Here is an 18,850-nt window from a genome sequence, read left to right as displayed (position 1 = left end):
AAGGGTGGCTTTTAGGCGCCCTCTGGCCAAGGGAATGATGGGAATCCTTAGACAGTGGAGAGGGGGCAGAATTTGAAATGTTTACAAACAGAAAGACGACGGGTTTTCCGTGTTCTCGCGCACCAGAGGGCCTCAGGCTTGACACCCCCTCCGAAAAGAAGCGGGAGCGCGACTATTTGCCTCTCTGACAGATGAGCGGAGGCGGCTCCTTTAAGTACCGAACTGCGGCTTCCTTTTTCTCTCAGCTGCTGTCGCTGCCGGGGAGCCACAAGAAGCGCCTTCTCCGTCGCCGGAGCGCGCTCGGCATTTGCTTTCCCGCCGCTCCCGTCACCTCCTCCCGCCTCAGCCTTTTGTCCCAGCGGCACCATCTCTCCTCAGCCGCTCGACCTCGGCTAAACCGATAGAGGGGAATTCCCCGGCGCCTCGCTCCACCCGGCGCGCGCGCGCTCCAGAGCTGAGGGGGCGCATCTGGCCGCCTTCTCACGGCTCCTCCCGCGCGCTTTGTTGCCGCCGCGCTGAGGGGGCCGGGCCGGCCGCGGCATAGCTCAGGTAGAGAGGCGGGAAAAGGACCCCGGGCCCGGCTCGCGTCTTCGCGCCTGTTCTGTTGTCGTGCATGTCCGCCTCCCCCTCGACGCTGCTCCCCGGCGACCCTCGGACACCACCACCATGTCCTTGGCTTTCTGTGGCAGCGAGAACAACTCGGCTGCCTACCAGGTGAACAATGGGGTGCTCAACAACGGCTGCTTCGTGGACGCGCTCAACGTGGTGCCTCACGTTTTCCTCCTGTTCATCACCTTCCCCATCCTCTTCATAGGTGAGTAAGGGGCGCCTGGGGAAGCGGAGCCGCCGGGCGTACATTTCCCTCCCCCGTTCCCGGTCTGCGGCGCCCGAGCCTGTTCATTCGCAGGCATCCATCCGAGCAGACAGGCGAAGGAAGCAACGACGGCTTTGCTGAGCTATGCTGACCTGCTTTCCCCAGCAGCAGCAGGGGCAGCATCCTTCCCTAGCTCGGACGCAAAGGCTTTAGAGAGCATCTTCCTAGGAAAAGCACTGGCGGCGGCAGGAAATGCTTGTCAGGCTCCTTTTGCCTTCGTCCCGCTCATTTATTTGGGGGCAGGTGTGAAGGGCAGCCCATCTTTTTGCAGACCTAGCTCAACTGCCTGGCGTCCTGAATAAGTCAGAACATGGATCGTGTGTGCCTTGAAAAAGGGCTGAATGAAGTCAAGGAAGGTTATGGAGAGGAGAGGATTTAAACATATTAGGGTTTAGTCAAACAGAGGAAAGAAGAAAGCATTGCTGCAATGGACCTCCTTTTGGGTTGTTGTTGTTTTAAAAAAAAATGGGTTCCCTAGTTTAAAACTAGGTGTGCACTTCTTTTACTGGTCCAGCAGTAGTTTGCAGTCTAACTTTAACTGGCATGCTACCAGTCATGCCGGTGAACCATTATTTGTTTATTCGTTTATGTATTTGTATTTTATTTATTTATTCAATTTCTATACCAGCCTTCTTCCGAAGATCAATAGAATCAGAGTTCTAGGTCATGAACACATAATGGCACAAATGCTGTTTTAAAAAACAAATAAATTTTCTAGACTTCTTTTTCAAGAGGAATACTGAAAGAGCTGTGTAAGAGAAATGCACAAATTCAGCACCATTGTTGATGTCCTTTGGCAATGTCTATTCACCTTAAAGCTAAAGGACTGACTTGTTGATAATTCCCAGTGTTTCCATATAATCAGTCTTTTACTTCAAGAAGTATATTGTCTGACCATGCAAAGCACTTCAGACAATATGAATTTTTTTCCATTCAGTGATGGTGTGAGGACTCTGATTCTGCAAGTATTACATCCACCTGCTAGAAAGAGTGCTATAGCTCTTTCCTCTCACCACTATTTTCTAAACCTTTGTTTTTAAAAAGAAGTTTTAATATGTATAGATTGATTACTCATTTTGAGCATATGAACTTATTTGATGTATAACCCCAGGCTACCTTCCACTTTTTGCTGTGGGTGTTATATTTGTAAGTAGTGTACCAGTGAGGTTCCCCCACACTTCCTTCCCATTCTGACAATACCCTTCCTGCCTAGACAGAAGCACAAACTGATAACCTAGGCAGGTGAAACTAATATACTAGGCAGTATGACTGGCTTTCCATGAAAAAATACACAATGCACTATATATAATATTGAACACAAGAAAGTCATTTGTACTGCACAAATGCTGTAATCCCAAACCCACTGACTAGAAAGTAAGTCTCACTGAAGTTAATGAGACATTTTTGATGGGGGAGAGCGAGGGATATTTAGTTATATCTTGCCATTCTTCTTAGGAGTTTAAGGGGACATACATATTCCTCGCACAATTTTGTCATCACACCCAGCATGTGAGGTGGGTTAGGCTGAGAGATAGTAACTGGCCTAGGGTTAGGCAGTGAATTTCATAACATAATGGTGATTTGAACATGGGTCTCCCAGGTCCTAGTCCACTGCATTAAACACCAACATGCTAATCATTGCTGGAATGAATCTGGGGTGTGTTTACACTAATAGTGTGGAAAGTCCCTTCTTATTGACTTACGTGGAACTAGCACCTAGTGTTCAGTTTCTCAATCATATATACATTGATGTTCCAACTATAGAGCAAATTCAGAGTTCTTGCTTTGATTTAGTTTTTAACTAGATTACAAGAGTCTAAATATAAAGGATATTCGATCCCATCTGTATCTTATTTTAGACCCTTAATGCAGTTATGATGTTTTAATCAAATGTTTTGTTTCTAACTTTGTTTCCCTTTCATGTTTAAAAGCAAAAGATCTATACTTCTGTTTCCAGTTCAGAATGGACAGGTCCATGCATTTTTTTATTCACTTTTTTCTGCACAAAACTCTCAGGATAATTGTGATTATTTGCTTTCTTACATTTAGGGTGGGGAAGTCAAAGCTCCAAAGTTCATATCCACCACAGTACTTGGCTTCATTTTCCTGGTCACAATTTACGCTGGATTTTGACTTTCATTCTTTTGTTTGTGCTGGTATGTGAAATAGCTGAGGGTATAGTGTCTGATGGGTAAGTACATAATTGGATTTTTTTCCATTTTCACAGTACTTTCCCATTTTTAACGCAGTTGTACGCAACTTGCTATACACAAGTTTGTTTACTGCCAACTCTGCTTGTTAGAAATGTAATCTGTGTTCGAGGTGATTAACCTACTGGCTTGTGTCAGATATTCCAAAGACCTCGCCAAGAATGTGTGTGTACAAATACACATACACTCTAAATTATCTTTAGCTAGCCAGTTCATTCTGTGCATTTGCCAACTCTCTTGTGAAAATTTGCTGCATCCTCTATGGATGAAAAAGATCATAGGAATCCAGAGTCAGAGACAAGATGAGACCCTTCATTGCACTATTCTGTCAAGCAGAGCAGCTGAAAGGGAGCCCCAAACTTATAAAAATTACATCAAATCCCCTTAAAAAACAAAACTCAACATGATTCATTGTGCATTGGGAGATTCAGATAATTTTAGCCAATAGCACTATCACGACATACTTAGAATCATAGAATCATAGAATCATAGAATCATAGAGTTGGAAGAGACCACAAGGGCCATCGAGTCCAACCCCCTGCCAAGCAGGAAACACCATCAGAGCACTCCTGACATATGGTTGTCAAGCCTCTGCTTAAAGACCTCCAAAGAAGGAGACTCCACCACACTCCTTGGCAGCAAATGCCACTGTCGAACAGCTCTTACTGTCAGGAAGTTCTTCCTAATGTTTAGGTTGAATCTTCTTTCTTGTAGTTTGGATCCATTGCTCCATGTCCGCTTCTCTGGAGCAGCAGAAAACAACCTTTCTCCCTCCTCTATGTGACATCCTTTTATATATTTGAACATGGCTATCATATCACCCCTTAACCTCCTCTTCTCCAGGCTAAACATGCCCAGCTCCCTTAGCCGTTCCTCATAAGGCATCATTTCCAGGCCTTTGACCATTTTGGTTGCCCTCCTCTGGACACGTTCCAGTTTGTCAGTGTCCTTCTTGAACTGTGGTGCCCAGAACTGGACACAGTACTCCAGGTGAGGTCTGACCAGAGCAGAATACAGTGGCACTATTACTTCCCTTGATCTAGATGCTATACTCCTATTGATGCAGCCCAGAATTGCATTGGCTTTTTTAGCTGCCGCGTCACACTGTTGGCTCATGTCAAGTTTGTGGTCAACCAAGACTCCTAGATCCTTTTCACATGTACTGCTCTCAAGCCAGGTGTCACCCATCTTGTATTTGTGCCTCTCATTTCCTCCCCCCCCCCCAGTGCAATACTTTACATTTCTCCCTGTTAAAATTCATCTTGTTTGTTTTGCCCAGTTCTCTAATCTGTCAAGGTCGTTTTGAAGTGTGATCCTGTCCTCTGGGGTGTTAGCCACCCCTCCCAGTTTGGTGTCATCTGCAAATTTGATGAGGATGCCCTTGAGTCCATCATCCAAGTCATTGATAAAGATGTTGAATAAGACCGGGCCCAAGACAGAACCCTGTGGCACCCCACTAGTCACTCTTCTCCAGGATGAAGAGGAACCATTGATGAGCACCCTTTGGGTTCGGTCAGTCAGCCAGTTACAAATCCACTGAGTGGTAGCATAGTCAAGACCGCATTTTACCAGCTTCTTTACAAGAATATCATGGGGCACCTTGTCAAATGCCTTGCTGAAATCAAGGTAGGCTACATCCACTGCGTTCCCTTCATCTACCAGGCTTGTAATTCTGTCAAAAAACGAGATCAGGTTAGTCTGACATGACTTATTTTTCAGAAATCCATGCTGACTATTGGTGATCACAGCATTCCTTTCTAGGTGCTCACAGACTGTTTGCTTAATGATCTGCTCCAGAATCTTCCCTGGTATTGATGTCTGACTGGGTGGTAATTATTTGGGTCCTCTCTTTTCCCCTTTTTGAAAATAGGAACAACATTTGCCCTCCTCCAGTCTGCTGGGACTTCGCCTGTTCTCCAGGAATTATCAAAGATGACTGCCAGTGGTTCTGAGATCACATCTGCCAGTTCTTTTAATACTCTTGGATGCAGTTCATCTGGCCCTGGAGACTTGAATACATCTAAACTAGCCAAGTATTCTTGTACTCTCTCCTTAGTTATTCTGGGCTGTGTTTCCTCTGCTGAATCATTTGCTCCAAATTCTTCAGGTCGGGCATCATTTTCTTTATCGGAGAAGACTGAGGCAAAGAAGGCATTGAGGAGTTCAGCCCTTTCTGTGTCCCCTGTTTGCATTTCACCATCTTCTCCTCTGAGTGACCCCACTGTTTCTTTGTTCTTCCTTTTGCTACGAACATACCCATAAAAGCCTTTTTTGTTGCTTTTAACCTCTCTAGCAAGCCTGAGTTCATTCTGTGCTTTAGCTTTTCTGACTTTGTGTCTACACGTGCTGGCTATTTGTTTGAATTCCTCTTTGGTGGTTTCCCCCCTTTTCCATTTTTTGTACACATCCTTTTTTAATCTTAACTCAGTTAAAAGTTCTTTAGATAACCACCCTGGCTTCTTTAGGCACCTTCCATGTTTCCATCTCATTGGTATTGCCTGAAGTTGTGCTTTTACTATCTCCCTCTTAACAAACTCCCAGCCATCACGAACTCCCTTTCCTTTTAGTATTACTGTCCATGGGATCTCACCCAGCACTTCCCTAAGTTTTATGAAGTCGGCTTTCTTAAAGTCAAGAAATTGAGTCCTAGTATGCTTGGCTGCTCCTTTCCGCTGTATAGTAAACTTCAGAAGAGCATGATCACTCGCGCCTAATGATCCTTCCACTTCTACCCCACTAACCAGGTCATCAACATTGGTTAGGACCAGATCTAAAATGGCTGTTCCTCTTGTTGCTTCTCCCACTTTCTGGGCAATGAAGTTGTCTACAAGGCCAGTGAGGAATCTGTTTGACCTTATGCTCTTGGCTGAGTTTGACATCCAACAAATATCCGGGTAATTGAAGTCCCCCATTACTACTTCCTTTTGCATGCTTGGCCATCTGTTCCAGGAAGGCATCATCTATGTCCTCCGTTTGGCTTGGGGATCTATAGTAAACTCCCACAATGAGGTCACTGTTATTCTTCTCTCCCTTAATTTTGACCCAAATGCTCTCACTTTGGCTTTGCAGTTCTAAATCTTGGATCTCTTCACAGTTATACACATCCCTGACATATAACGCCACTCCTCCTCCTTTCTTGTCTGGTCTGTTTCTCTGAAATAGATTGTATCCCTCCATTATTACATTCCAATCGTGGGACTTATCCCACCAGGTTTCAGTGATGCCTATTATGTCATATTTAGTTTGCTGTACCAAGAGCAAAATTATGTAAAATGTTGCTAAAATTACTAGAAATGCCAGTTGATTTTGTTTTGCTGCTTAAACAAACCTGGAGTAGCAGCTATTTCAAACATTTATTTGGATCCTAAGTTGCTCCTCCGTTCACATTTGTGGGAATGCCATTTTGAAGGGTCTCCCTGGAGCAAGAGGCTGCAGACTGCTGTAGAGGTCTGCAAGGGGAAGGGGGAGAAGCTCCATTAGAGGACTGTTAAGTTGGACCCATTCACAGAAAGAAAGTTCGTATCAGAGCCAATGTCTGTTGTTATCCGAAGTTCTTGTCCTGTACTTAAGAAATGCTAGCACATACTGAAGAGCATCTGAAGAGCAATCAGCAGTACAGAAAGTAACTCAGTGAATTTAAAAGGGGATTACAACAGCTTCTTGAAGCCCAAACAGTTTATCTTTTTAACAGTCTGCTTGGCAGCAGAAGGTTATGTTAGGCTTTGGCACCCAGCCAGTCCTTGAGATAACATCACATAATAAAAAATTCTGTTGCTCATATCTTCCTGACGAATTTCTGCATAGTATACTCACAGCTTTAGCAGTCAAACTGTTAAATTTTCAATATTCCTCTGGGCTCTTTTGGGCCTCTGGTAGTGTTTACAATCAATATAAGGGAGTTTAAATGGTGGCAGGTTTAGAACAGAGGTTGAAGAAATCCATGCAAATCCTTGGGAAAACCTTTCTCATCTACATATATCTGCTTAAATGAAAGATAGTGCTTCTGCCTTTAAAACTTGTCTATTCTTTTACACACTATGAACCCACTGCATAGAATTTTATAGCCTTTCTATTCAGTTCTAGTGAAAAGCTGGCTTCCTCACTGTACCTGGACTCATACCTTTGTCAGATACACACACACCCTTTCACATTGTGGAAAGCTGGGGAGTACTGTCACCAGAAAAGCTCGTGGTATTTATGAGAATCCCCAAATGCATTTGGTCCACCATTTTAAATTTTTATTAATTAATACTGGACTACACAGACCCTTGATCTGATCTAGGAAGGCAGTTGCTACGTAATCAAAGGTCTACACAATCTGACTTTATGGCAATTGTATCTTGTTTAATTATGACAATTGTATCTTGTTGTACCCAGCTTGTTTCTGCCCAGCTGGGTAATCAGACTGAAAATGGAGCTTTCTGCACAGAGTGCTTATGACACATTTGAATTATTTTATGATTGTGTTTGTTTATGTTTGCTTATGTGTGTCAAGGGGAGGGAGAGAAAGAGGTGGGAAGCCCCTTAAACCAGTGTTGTTGTATAACATATTTCAAATAAAACTATAAAACTATTTCTGTTCTAAGTGCAATCATATTCTCATTTAAACAAATTTACTATGAACGGGAATAAAATCTTCATGTGCACTGATTTACTTTTTGGTCAGTAATTAGTTCACTAAGACTGCAATGATATACCCATTCCCTCGATGGGACTTACTTCTGAGGAGACATGTATAGGATTATGCTGCCATTCAGTTTGGGGCTCATCCAGCATGGGTCCAAGTGTTTTTTTGCTATCCCGTGCTTTCTAGACACGTGTCTGAGAGGTTTTGCCCTTCCCGCTAATGTTTTCCGCAAAAGAACCCACTCTTTAGCAAAAAAAGAAAAAGGAGCGAACGTCAATCCAGAGAAAACCAGATTGATGTTTGCTCTGATGAAGCAGTAAAGATCAGGTTTCCCAGGGGAAAGTGGCAGGACAAGGGCAAGTGTGGCTGAACCCTAACTGAAAATTAAAGTGATGCGTGGAAATTTTCCTTTCTTCTCTGTCCTCATATGAATCATGAACATAATAAATTCCATGTTGATTGAAAAAGAAAGATGGGAAAGCTAACATTGTTGCATCTATTTTTGGGGGGGGGGACCACTCACTGGGCTTCAGCCTTGTATCTTAGGAGTGGGAACTCTTTATGTGTGTATTTGCACACATACTCACACACACACCACCTGGAGTGACTGAACCGTACATGCATTCCTTTGTGTGTTATCATAATCTCTGTTCAAATAAATTTGGGTCTTCATGTAGTCTTCAGAGCAAACATGGTACTCTCCATCAGGGTATTTCTGATTAATGTGTTTTGTTATACTTAGGGATTCAGAATCTCGTCATTTGCACCTGTACATGCCACCTGGAATGGCGTTCTTAGCAGCCATCACATCAATTGTTTACTATCACAACATTGAAACATCAAATTTTCCAAAGTTATTAATAGGTATGTACCCACAATACAGAAAAATATGAAATTGTGAATATGTTATGAGGAAAAGGTCTGTTAGGTCTTGCTGGAAGTTCACTTCAGTGCCCCCCCAACTGAAATTTTATTGTCTAACTAAAGCTTACTAGTACTGTTCTCCTCTGTTTCCCACTAACAAAGCTGATTTCAAGTATTAGTATTTTTGATGAAATGAACTCCCCCCCCCCCATTTATTATTTAATAAGAACATGGACATAGCCAGGATTTATGTTAGGGGGGCAGAACCTCAGTTAGTATTTTCATTGATTTACTTGATTTGGGAGGGGGCAACTGTCCCTCCCTGCCCCCTCCCCTTTGGCTGTGCCCATGATTAAGAATTATGTCCCACCTCATATTCCATAATATCTATTTGTTGTAAACACCAATGCTTTAAGGCCACATGGCTGTTATCACCATACACATACTGCTTTGATATTTTTCTTGACAATCATAAATTTAATTTTTAAAAAATAGCTCCACAGAATTGATGTTCCTGGAATTGTTGGCAAATAGTGTCTTTGTTTGTACTGTTGATGCAAGTAGCTTCCTTGGGAATAGTTATGGGAGTCATCTCATCCCTTGACAGGAAATTTGTGTCATATGTGAATAGTTCCACAGTTGTTTGGCCCATATGTTTCTCTGAGAAAATGGAAAATGACCATTTTTTCCTGTCTAATCTCATGAGACTGAATGTCAGAAAACCAGCACTTCCTATGTGTATTTATTTAACTATTTGAACAACTCAATACTTAGTCTTATCTGCTGAACAAGAAGCTGTGCTTTGTTTGGAAAGTTGAAGTTAAAATACCTAAATAAAAGATGGATCACTTTGTTCTTCTATAGCATTGATATCTAAGAATATGGTGAAGAACTTCAGCTCTGCAGCAAAATAAAGCCCTCCAGGTCTTTCTCTCTGGCTCCTATAACTCTCCCCAGATCGCAATTTCTCTCCACAGTCCACTGTTCCCCACTAGCACTGCTTCATGTAGGGTTTTTTGCCTGGCTGTGTCCTGGCCCACACTCAAATGAAGAACCTGAACTCGTAATTCTAATTCTGCCAAAGGCTTCAGTTTTTATATCTGATTGGCACATACATCAAGCTACTAGCTGCCTGTAGTTCCTGTGAACAGCACAACAGCCTGTGCTTGGGCTTGTGTAGCAGTCACAAGGATGTTAAATAAGACTGCTGATTAATTATTTTACAATCATTATACTGAAGACTGATACATCAAACTCACTTGTCATTCCTCCCGAAGGTGATTGCCTCCATGTGGCAAGCCTTTCAATACACCCACTAAACCTTTTCTTTTCAGGTTCTGGTGCCATTGCAAAAATTCCCTGCTCTACAGGGCAAATTACAGTACAGCACATGAAGGCTTGGCTGTGTGAGGCAGAAGTCACCGGGAGCTATTTAAAAACATGTTCTTGTTAATGGGGCTTGGAAAGAGAATGAGAATATTTACAAGGGAATATTTACAGGGAAGCTTGTGTAGGAGTTAGTCAGAATTTCTTTCTCTCAAACACACACACACACACACACACACACATATTTCACCAAGTTTCACCAAGTACATTCGGCATACTCAACTGAAACTGTACAAAGCAGGTACAAATCAATGCCAGAGACAGTTACTGTAGCCATGCCTGAGAATGCTTATATTGATTACTTATCTTTGTGGTTGTAAGCTTAGTCAAAACTTCAGAATTTCCAACATTATAGAAATCTAATTTGCTAAGCACTTACATATTCAGGACAGATCCCTTGAACAATCTTGTAATTTTATTTGCCTTCTTTAACTTTGAAGTGCTGTTCTGATCAGTGCTTTATTCTTCTTTCAACAGCCTTGCTAGTCTATTGGACTTTAGCTTTTATAACCAAAACCATCAAATTTGTAAAGTTTTGTGATAATAATATTGGACCTCTCCAGCTTCGATTCTGCCTCACAGGATTCTTAGTAGTTCTTTATGGAATGTTGCTTCTTGTAGAAATTAATGTCATCAGGGTAAGGGTAAGTTGCATTTCCTGATAATTTAGATGGTTAAAAGCAAAGTTGTTAATATTGTCCATTAGTAACTGCATCTTGAACGTACTAGTATTTCTGAAGTCCCATGAATATAGGTTTCCATATATATTTTCTTAGGAGGAGGTAGAATATTAGAATGACATCCAGTCAGTTCCAATTCAGTCATGTTCTTTTGCATGCCTCCTGGTGAAAATAAATTTGGCCATATACAGCTTTGTAAGCCAACATGCTAGTTATAATTAAGCTCAAGTAATTTGACATTGTTCCTTTCCCCTTCCTCTGCCATCTCCTTGAGCATCAGGAGCACCAAGTTATAGTATGCAGCACTACTAAGATGTAATTGCAATTTGAATGTGTTTAATGTTGCTGGATCCTGTCCATGATGGCCTTTAATTCTGACTCCCTGGAAAAAATATTGATTAAGAAATATGTTCTGTCCAGAAACACAGCAGTGTCCTGCCAAATCTATACTGTACTGCTTGTCAAGCATTGAGATACTGAAAGGTGAGAAATCAATTGAAAATACATGCCTTAAAATCCATGGCAGCCTGGTCCTCCTGGACAGAGGACAAAACATACTACAGTATCCTATTATTCCTGCCCCCCCCTCCATTAACTTGCCTAAGATTCTTTTTGCCTTTGTTTAGAGATACGTTTTCTTCAAAACGCCCAAGGAAGTTAAGCCTCCTGAGGACCTTCAGGATCTTGGAGTCAGATTCTTGCAACCTTTTGTGAATTTGTTGTCCAAAGGAACATACTGGTGGATGAATGCATTCATTAAAACAGCTCACAAGAAACCAATAGACTTGAAAGCCATAGGAAAGCTGCCTATTGCCATGAGAGCTTTGACAAATTACATGCGCCTGAATGAGGCCTTTGAATCTCCAAAGGTATGAATAGAAAAGGATTACCCACAACTGTGTTTCTGGCTTTAAACATGATGAATGCAGGCAGAAGAGCTCCATGCATGCCATGGAATGCTCATGCCTACAATCCGGTAGAAAACTGTCTCACTTCTCTTCAGTACCTATCAAAATGAATAAGGATTGGAAATTTGGCCCACGATGTTCTCAAACTGTTTGGTGTCTAAAATCCTTTATGTAAGAAAAATTTTACTAGTATTTGTTTCTTTGGCTCAGCTTTAAATGCACTGTTTGTAACAGCACAATTATTCCATCGGTGCATATTTGCTTGTTTCTTTATTCCCCCCACTTTTCCTTTTGTGCCATGCCTTTTAGGTGGTAGACCCGTGTGCGGTGCTAAGTAAATTTTAGGTACTTTAAAAATTAATGATAAATTGATAAGTCAAATGAGAGGCTTATGAAAATGATTTGTGAATGTCACTTATCACTTTGGAATATTACATTATTCCCATTAAAAGCAATTTTTCTTTAAATTATATATATGACAGAATAAAAACACTCCAAATCCACAAGGATCCAAGTCTATCTGGCGTGCCCTTTGTAATGCCTTCGGAAGACAGCTGGTCCTAAGCAGCACTTTCCGTATTCTGGCAGATCTGCTTGGATTTGCTGGTCCACTGTGTATCTCTGGAATTGTTCACCATGTTGGAAAAGGCAGCAACAACACCTTCCGTCCCAAGGTACTATTTTTGTATTGTTATTATTTAACTTCTATATCAGGGTAAAAAAGGGTAGCCATAAACAAAACAGTACCGTGTTAACCCCATGCTTTTGTGGGCCCAAGTGTTAAAGTTAAACACATGACTAACTTGAGCAGGGATGTATTTAAGCAAGGAAGGTTTCTATGGATTAGCACTTCAAATTCTATACTGAAGAGGCTGATGAATGGAAAGGAAGTTGCTCTAAACAGTATCTTTTTAAGTAGCAGTAACAAAAAAGCAGATTTCACTGTGACAAAGAATTTCCATCAGAATCTTTAGAGAGATAAAATAAAAGCACACATGGGGATGCTATTATCTCAGGACATTATATTCAATAATAAAAAAGAAGAAGACTGTGATTTTCTGGGGTACCCTACAGGGATTGGGGGAGGAAGCAGTTCTTCTGCAGAATACAGATCCAAAGCAAGCATGTGGTTATGAATTAGTAATAACAACATGGTGTGTTTTTATTGCTAGTTAATGCATCACAGTCTCTTTTAAAAGACTCATAAACAAGCCAGTTTGACTGAAAGACTTCTGCTGTTGTTAATGGGTTTGCATCTGCTGCCATAATGAAATGGAAATGGATATCCTATGCTGAGGATGAAGAACTAATTTTATGTTTCTAAATCAATCAATATGCTGCTGTTTTCATCCTTTCTTCAGTATGTTAGTGTACTTACTGGAGACATTTCAAGGGGTTACATTTTCTATGCTGTAGCTGGGAAGCATCAAGAATTGAAGTTCAGCATATTGACCCAGAAATTATTCATTACTGAATAATGAAAAATAAATGTATTACCTGAAGGATTGTGTGTTGCAGCAAAAACAACAGTGAGCCTTGTGGCACCTTAAAGACTAAGTTCTATCTGCTGCCACAAAAGCTTTCATCTCCATCAGATGCATAAAGTATTTTCCTAAGTTGCCGATGTATATGCACATAGTTGCAGGGGTTGGGATTCTAAACACTGAGGTCAGAGGAAAATAAAATGAAAAAGGTGCAGACAATGAAAATTACATTATTAAAATTACATTATTAAAATTACATTATTAACAAAAGTCATTCACAAAGCTATTGTAGAGATAACACAAACATTATAACACAAACTAACTGATAAGTTAGTTAATGCTTCCACTGTGTGTGTGGGACTAAAACCCTTGATCTCAATATCCAGCCACAGGTGATAGAACTGTCCCTTCTTCCATGCAATTGATCAGAAGATACAGTTGGGTAACCTACCTGGGAAGAGTTCTTTTTGGTGCAGGTGGGACTTGCACTCTACTTGCTTCAGGTTACAGACTCCGCTAACCCAGAAATAGTACCTCGGGTTAAGAACTTTGCTTCAGGATGAGAACAGAAATTGCGCAGTGGCGGTGCGACAGCAGCAGCGGGAGGCCCCATTAGCTAAAGTGGTACCTCAGGTTAAGAACAGTTTCAGGTTAAGAATGGACCTCCAGAACAAATTAAGTTCTTAACCCTAGGTACCACTGTATTAGAAAGAACTCCATGCTAGTATGTGCAGTTTAACAACGAAACAGGCTACTTTAGAAGGTAGCAGACTCATTAGAAGTTTTCAAGCAAAGGCTTGGATGACTTCCTGTCAGGGGTGTTCACAGGGAGTTGGACTAAATGAAATTTTATTATAGCTGATATATTATGCATTTTTCACATTATTATAAATGTCCACCTAGAAAAATATTCTCTGATATCAGCATTCAGTGTAATTTGTCTAACCTTCTGCATATTGAGGATGGTATGTCACATTCCTCTCATATGCCTTTTAAACATGTATTAATCTCAATCACATCATTTGTGGTGGATCTTACCTCTCCCCTGGCGTAGGTAAATATTTAAGCAAAATACATTTTAAAATAAAAGCATATACCATTCATATATCTATAGATCACTTTTAATTTGTCAGTAGTTCATGAATAGATTTTGAGATACAAAGAAGCTGATTGCTAGCCAAATCAAAACAACATATATTTGAAAGGATACAAACTTTCAAACTTTTACCTTAGGGAGGTAAAAAGTGATATAGTAAATAACATTACCATTTAAACCAGGGTTAACAGCTTCTCAGACGGTTAATCAAATTCATTTGATGGTTAAATTTAAATTGTAAAGGAATTATGATCTGATCTAACAGAATTGTCTATTTCACCATCTTGAATAATTTCCCACCAATCATAAAGGATTATGTGTCCTTTATTCCCCAACATGAAACACCTTGGTTTTGAACATATCTTTCCCCAATTTGATGAGATTATGTGAAATTTGGATCATCAGTTTATCTGGTCAGATTCTATTAGCAAGGTGCAGCCCCCTATGGGCACAAGAATTACACATGACAAGATTTCCATGGGGCTCAATAGAGCTGTGTACCCCTTTGTTCTCTTGGTGCAAGTACACGGCTTCATGAAGGATGTTGGGTCATTGTGGGGATTGTTTGGTTCCCTTATTGCTATCTAGTTCTTGCTTTCTTCCTCTCTGGAGTAAGATATTGAAGGTTCCCAAGGTGGATGCTGAGGGAGGAGGAAGGGAAACAGAGCACTGCTGAGCACTGTGGAAACCTCTTTCTAATGCAGGCACAGGACTGAGTATATACATTCCAAAGAATTCTCTCATTTTCCAATAGCCAGTGAAACAAAGTCATCTTGGAGAACTTGGTCTTCTTGAATATCTACTTCTCAAGGTTATTCTTGATAAGAGTATTGTAACACAAAACTAATACCACATCACATGCAGTCTCCTTAGCATCTCTCAAGGGCAGCTACTTAAGTCTTGACAAGTAAATCTCAAATGCTAAGCTTCTGTCACTGCCGTTCTCTCATTGTGTTTAACATTGCTTTTCTACTGCTGAGGAACCAGCAAGTGATCATGTTATATATAATCATCTATGAAGATCAAATGTTCAAAAGAGCTGCTACATTTTTAACTGCCATGACAGGCTTAATTTTGAGAATATCTAAATTTCTTGCCTCCAGATTTAAAGCTTATGTTTTATGCTTCTGAAAGATACCACATATCTTGTTAAGAAAAGCAAGTAGATACATATCTTTGATAGGTTGTCTGGCTAAGCCTGTGTTCAGGTTGCAAAGTTGCATAGTTCTGGATAGGCCAAGGGAGACTTTAGAGCTCCACTGAGTATTTACAGTACTGTGTTCTATAATGACTATTTATCACATGATGCCTTGCTGGATACATGTAGGGAGGGAGATATACTTTAAATTTTATTCTCTGTACTGCCCTGGAGACAGATGGTTCAAGGACTAGGAATGCCAAGAAGATCTCATTGCTATGATCAGATAGTCACCTTCTCAACACTCATATTTTGACTTTATTGAGGTGGCAACCCAGTATGGACAGTCCTTGGCTGGGGACTCATGTCAGCAGCTTCCAGAGGTTCTGATCTGGTGTGGGTCCCATATATGGTGAGCTACCAGACTGGAGGTTGCAACTCCTATAGCTATAGCTCCTATACACACCAGCAACCATGGCCAGTGGTCAAGAATGGTGGGGGTTGTAGTCCAAGAGCATCTGGGGAACCACCTAGGTCCTGGACTCCACCCACCCGGGCTGACCATTGAATCCTCCTGGACAGGAAAGAATACAAGGGCTTCTGAACATCATTATCTTTCTGAGCTTTGGCGTTCTCCAACACTGACCTGCCATTTGGTCTTCAGTCTTGACTTTCTCTTTGGTTCTTCCTAGCATTGTCTCTCATTTCAATAAAAGGATTGTCTGAATCGCTGAAATATTTTATTCAAGTCATTGTTGCAGTTTCAAATGTTTGAGAACTCTATTTATATAAAGAACTATACAAAAGCAAAATTAATTCTGAATTGCTTTCTTCTCTCCCCCCCCCCCCAACAGACCGAAATACTTGGTGTTTACTTCATTTCATCCCAAGAATTCCTGGCCAATGCTTATGTATTGGCAGTCCTCCTTTTCTTTGCCCTTCTGTTGCAGAGAACTTTTCTCCAAGCATCGTACTATGTAGCCATTGAAACAGGAATTAACCTAAGAGGAGCAATACAGGTATTTCAGATAATCCAGAAACTATTACCTAATGAGCTATACAATCACTTCTTAACTTTTGAGTAAAGGAGCATGTTTCTAACAAACTCAACCAATCAAAAGAAAAAGAAAGAAAGAAAAGCTTAAACAACCTTGGGTAAAAAAAAAATACATTTTTTTGAAAAAGAATAAACCTTATGGACAGTATCTGCTTCGTGCATAAAATAGAATCATGCTTCAATTTAAATGTCATATAATCTATATCCCATAAAATCACCTTATCTCCAGGTATGCCAGGATTTTCCTGACATGCCAGGATGTTCGTCTTATTTCGCTTTGTTCTATAGTCTCCTGGTTATGTGACAATCTTTCATATCCTTGCTTTCTCCTACAGAAGCCTGCAGCTGTCTTATGGGTCCTCTGTGATTGATAGATGACATCTGACTTACTAAACATAGCTTGTGTTCCTATACTGTAAAAATAAAACACCATTAACACCCTATATTTCAAATAAGCAATCATTCTTTATTTGTAAGCTTAAAAGCCACTTATTCTATCACATGAAACATGTGTACACCAGCTCAAAAACATTTAAGTGGGAAATGGTTTATAAATTCTTAAATAAAAAATTTCTCATTCTAGACTAAAATTTACAATAAGATTATGCGGCTGTCAACTTCCAACATGTCCATGGGGGAAATGACTTCAGGTCAGATCTGTAACCTGGTTGCTATAGATACAAACCAGCTGATGTGGTTTTTCTTCCTGTGCCCTAACCTTTGGGCTATGCCAGTGCAGGTAAGTAAATTAAAGTCCATATAACTTTAGTCCATGTAAATGGAGATAAATTTGGTGTGTGAGAGTTATTACAGGGAATCAGTATGTGGCACAACAGAGTACTTGTGTGGGATATAGAGACTGGGATATAGAGACACATGATATTCAAAATATTGTTGCTGGGAAAATGCACGTCTATTTAAAAAAATAGTTGTTATTGAAAATAACCTGAGGAAAAAACAAAGCTGTGGCTCCTTGTCATCAAGTTGCAGAGTAATAATAATAGTAATAGTAACAGTAATAGTAATAAGCCCTTGTACTGAGCTGAAGCAGAATTGCCTCTGCCTGGCTAAGGTGGCCTTCCACCAAAAGGGTGGGTGAAAGTGCCACCAGCAGGATCACCTCCAGCAGCAGCCAGCAGAAAGCCACCAAATGGGGCCTTCTAAAGGAAGAATGGGGAAGGAGTTGAGCCCGACTTGAAGCCATTGGCTCCTGAACCAGTTTGGCTGCCATCACATGAGAGCATTGGGTCCAGTCATGGCTCACGGATTGTCCTACCTCTGCTCTTCTTGCCCAACCACCATTGATGGCAGGACTGCAGATATGGCAGTGGCCACAGTGTTCTGAAAAGCATCACCACTCAGTAGTGGGAGTCTGGATTGCCCTTTTAGTCTGAAAGAGGTAAAATATATCCAGTGACTCAATTAAGAGTAAGCACTGTCAGACAAGACACATGCCCATTTCCAATTTGCTCCCTCAAATTCTAACTACTGCTAGCATGAGCAATTTACTCTCCTGTCCTGGGGCAGAGTAGAAACTTTCCTACTACAGCCTACCATTTCCAAGTGACCAGTATAATAAGTGCAGCTAATTGTATAATAGAAACCATGACAGCAGAATCATTCAGGACTATCTTTTCTGCCTTCCCTGATGTTGCAGTGCTTATATGTTCAGTTAGCTTTCAGGGTTCCCTGAAGGCACATGTTTATAGACCCAGGAGACAATTTCCAGTGCACTTTTGATTGGCTTAGAGGTGTCAGGTTTCTCCCCTTCTTTGTTTGACATTTATTGTGAGGAAAACAATTCTGTATAGAATTCTTAGAGTTCTTTGCAAAATATGCATTTTTAAACATAGTAAAACAGAGTAATGTCTTTTTTTTAAATTAAATAGCTTACTTTTCATTTAAAAGCACAATATGGTTACTCACTTCCTTCAATTATCATCTGTTCTCATTAAATGCTCAAGATAATAAAACTTGCTTCATTCACAGGATAATACAATTGTGGTAAAAAGATTTCTTTGTGAATATTAGTTATTATAGAATCCTTATTAAAACCAGTTAAATGATTTCAGACTTTATTGAGTGAATCATTTTGATTTTTAACAGTAGTTCACCCCCAAAAGTTCTGTTTGTAGTAATGTCTCAGTGAAGATTTGGATTATGAGACTTTTGAGTCAGATTTGGGACTAATGGATTGCTAAAATTCTATCCCTTAATACAGATTACCTAATAGCAACCAACTTCTGGTCATTCTTTACTTTGTATTGGTTGGGAAATATAGTGTCCCTTCTTTCTTTTTGTTATCCCAGATTATTGTAGGAGTCATTCTACTCTACTACCTGCTTGGAATCAGTGCCCTAATTGGAGCTGCAGTGATCATAGTGCTTGCACCTGTTCAGTACTTTGTAGCCACAAAACTTTCACAAGCTCAAAGAAGCACATTGGTAAGTCTTTTCAGGCGTGTCCTTTAGGTTATGGGTACATATCCCAATATGCTTTGCACAATATCAACACAGAAAATTCTGC

The 18,850-nt window shown here is 40.6% G+C and overlaps 1 protein-coding gene across 4 annotated transcripts in view; it reads left to right on the top strand.

Moving 5' to 3' along the window:
• Positions 1-510: 510 nt before the first annotated feature.
• The window catches only part of ABCC8 (ATP binding cassette subfamily C member 8), a 60,209-nt gene continuing 41,869 nt past the window's right edge, over positions 511-18,850 (top strand). For 3 of the 4 annotated variants that reach the window (XM_080998535.1, XM_080998534.1, XM_080998533.1), the window contains exons 1-10: positions 511-814; positions 2,924-3,065; positions 5,829-5,978; positions 8,454-8,575; positions 10,439-10,605; positions 11,268-11,510; positions 12,032-12,223; positions 16,122-16,286; positions 16,908-17,063; positions 18,634-18,768. In XM_080998535.1, the coding sequence (XP_080854661.1) occupies positions 667-814; positions 2,924-3,065; positions 5,829-5,978; positions 8,454-8,575; positions 10,439-10,605; positions 11,268-11,510; positions 12,032-12,223; positions 16,122-16,286; positions 16,908-17,063; positions 18,634-18,768 (1,620 nt within the window). In that variant the 5' untranslated portion in view covers positions 511-666. The remainder of the gene's footprint in view (positions 815-2,923; positions 3,066-5,828; positions 5,979-8,453; positions 8,576-10,438; positions 10,606-11,267; positions 11,511-12,031; positions 12,224-16,121; positions 16,287-16,907; positions 17,064-18,633; positions 18,769-18,850) is intronic. The other variant, XM_080998536.1, reaches the window with a different exon arrangement.

This window comes from Podarcis pityusensis, assembly GCF_964106645.2.
Source record: "Podarcis pityusensis genome assembly, chromosome: 1".
Classification (NCBI taxonomy): Eukaryota; Metazoa; Chordata; class Lepidosauria; order Squamata; family Lacertidae; genus Podarcis; species Podarcis pityusensis.
This window is presented reverse-complemented; position numbering and strand designations above follow the sequence as displayed.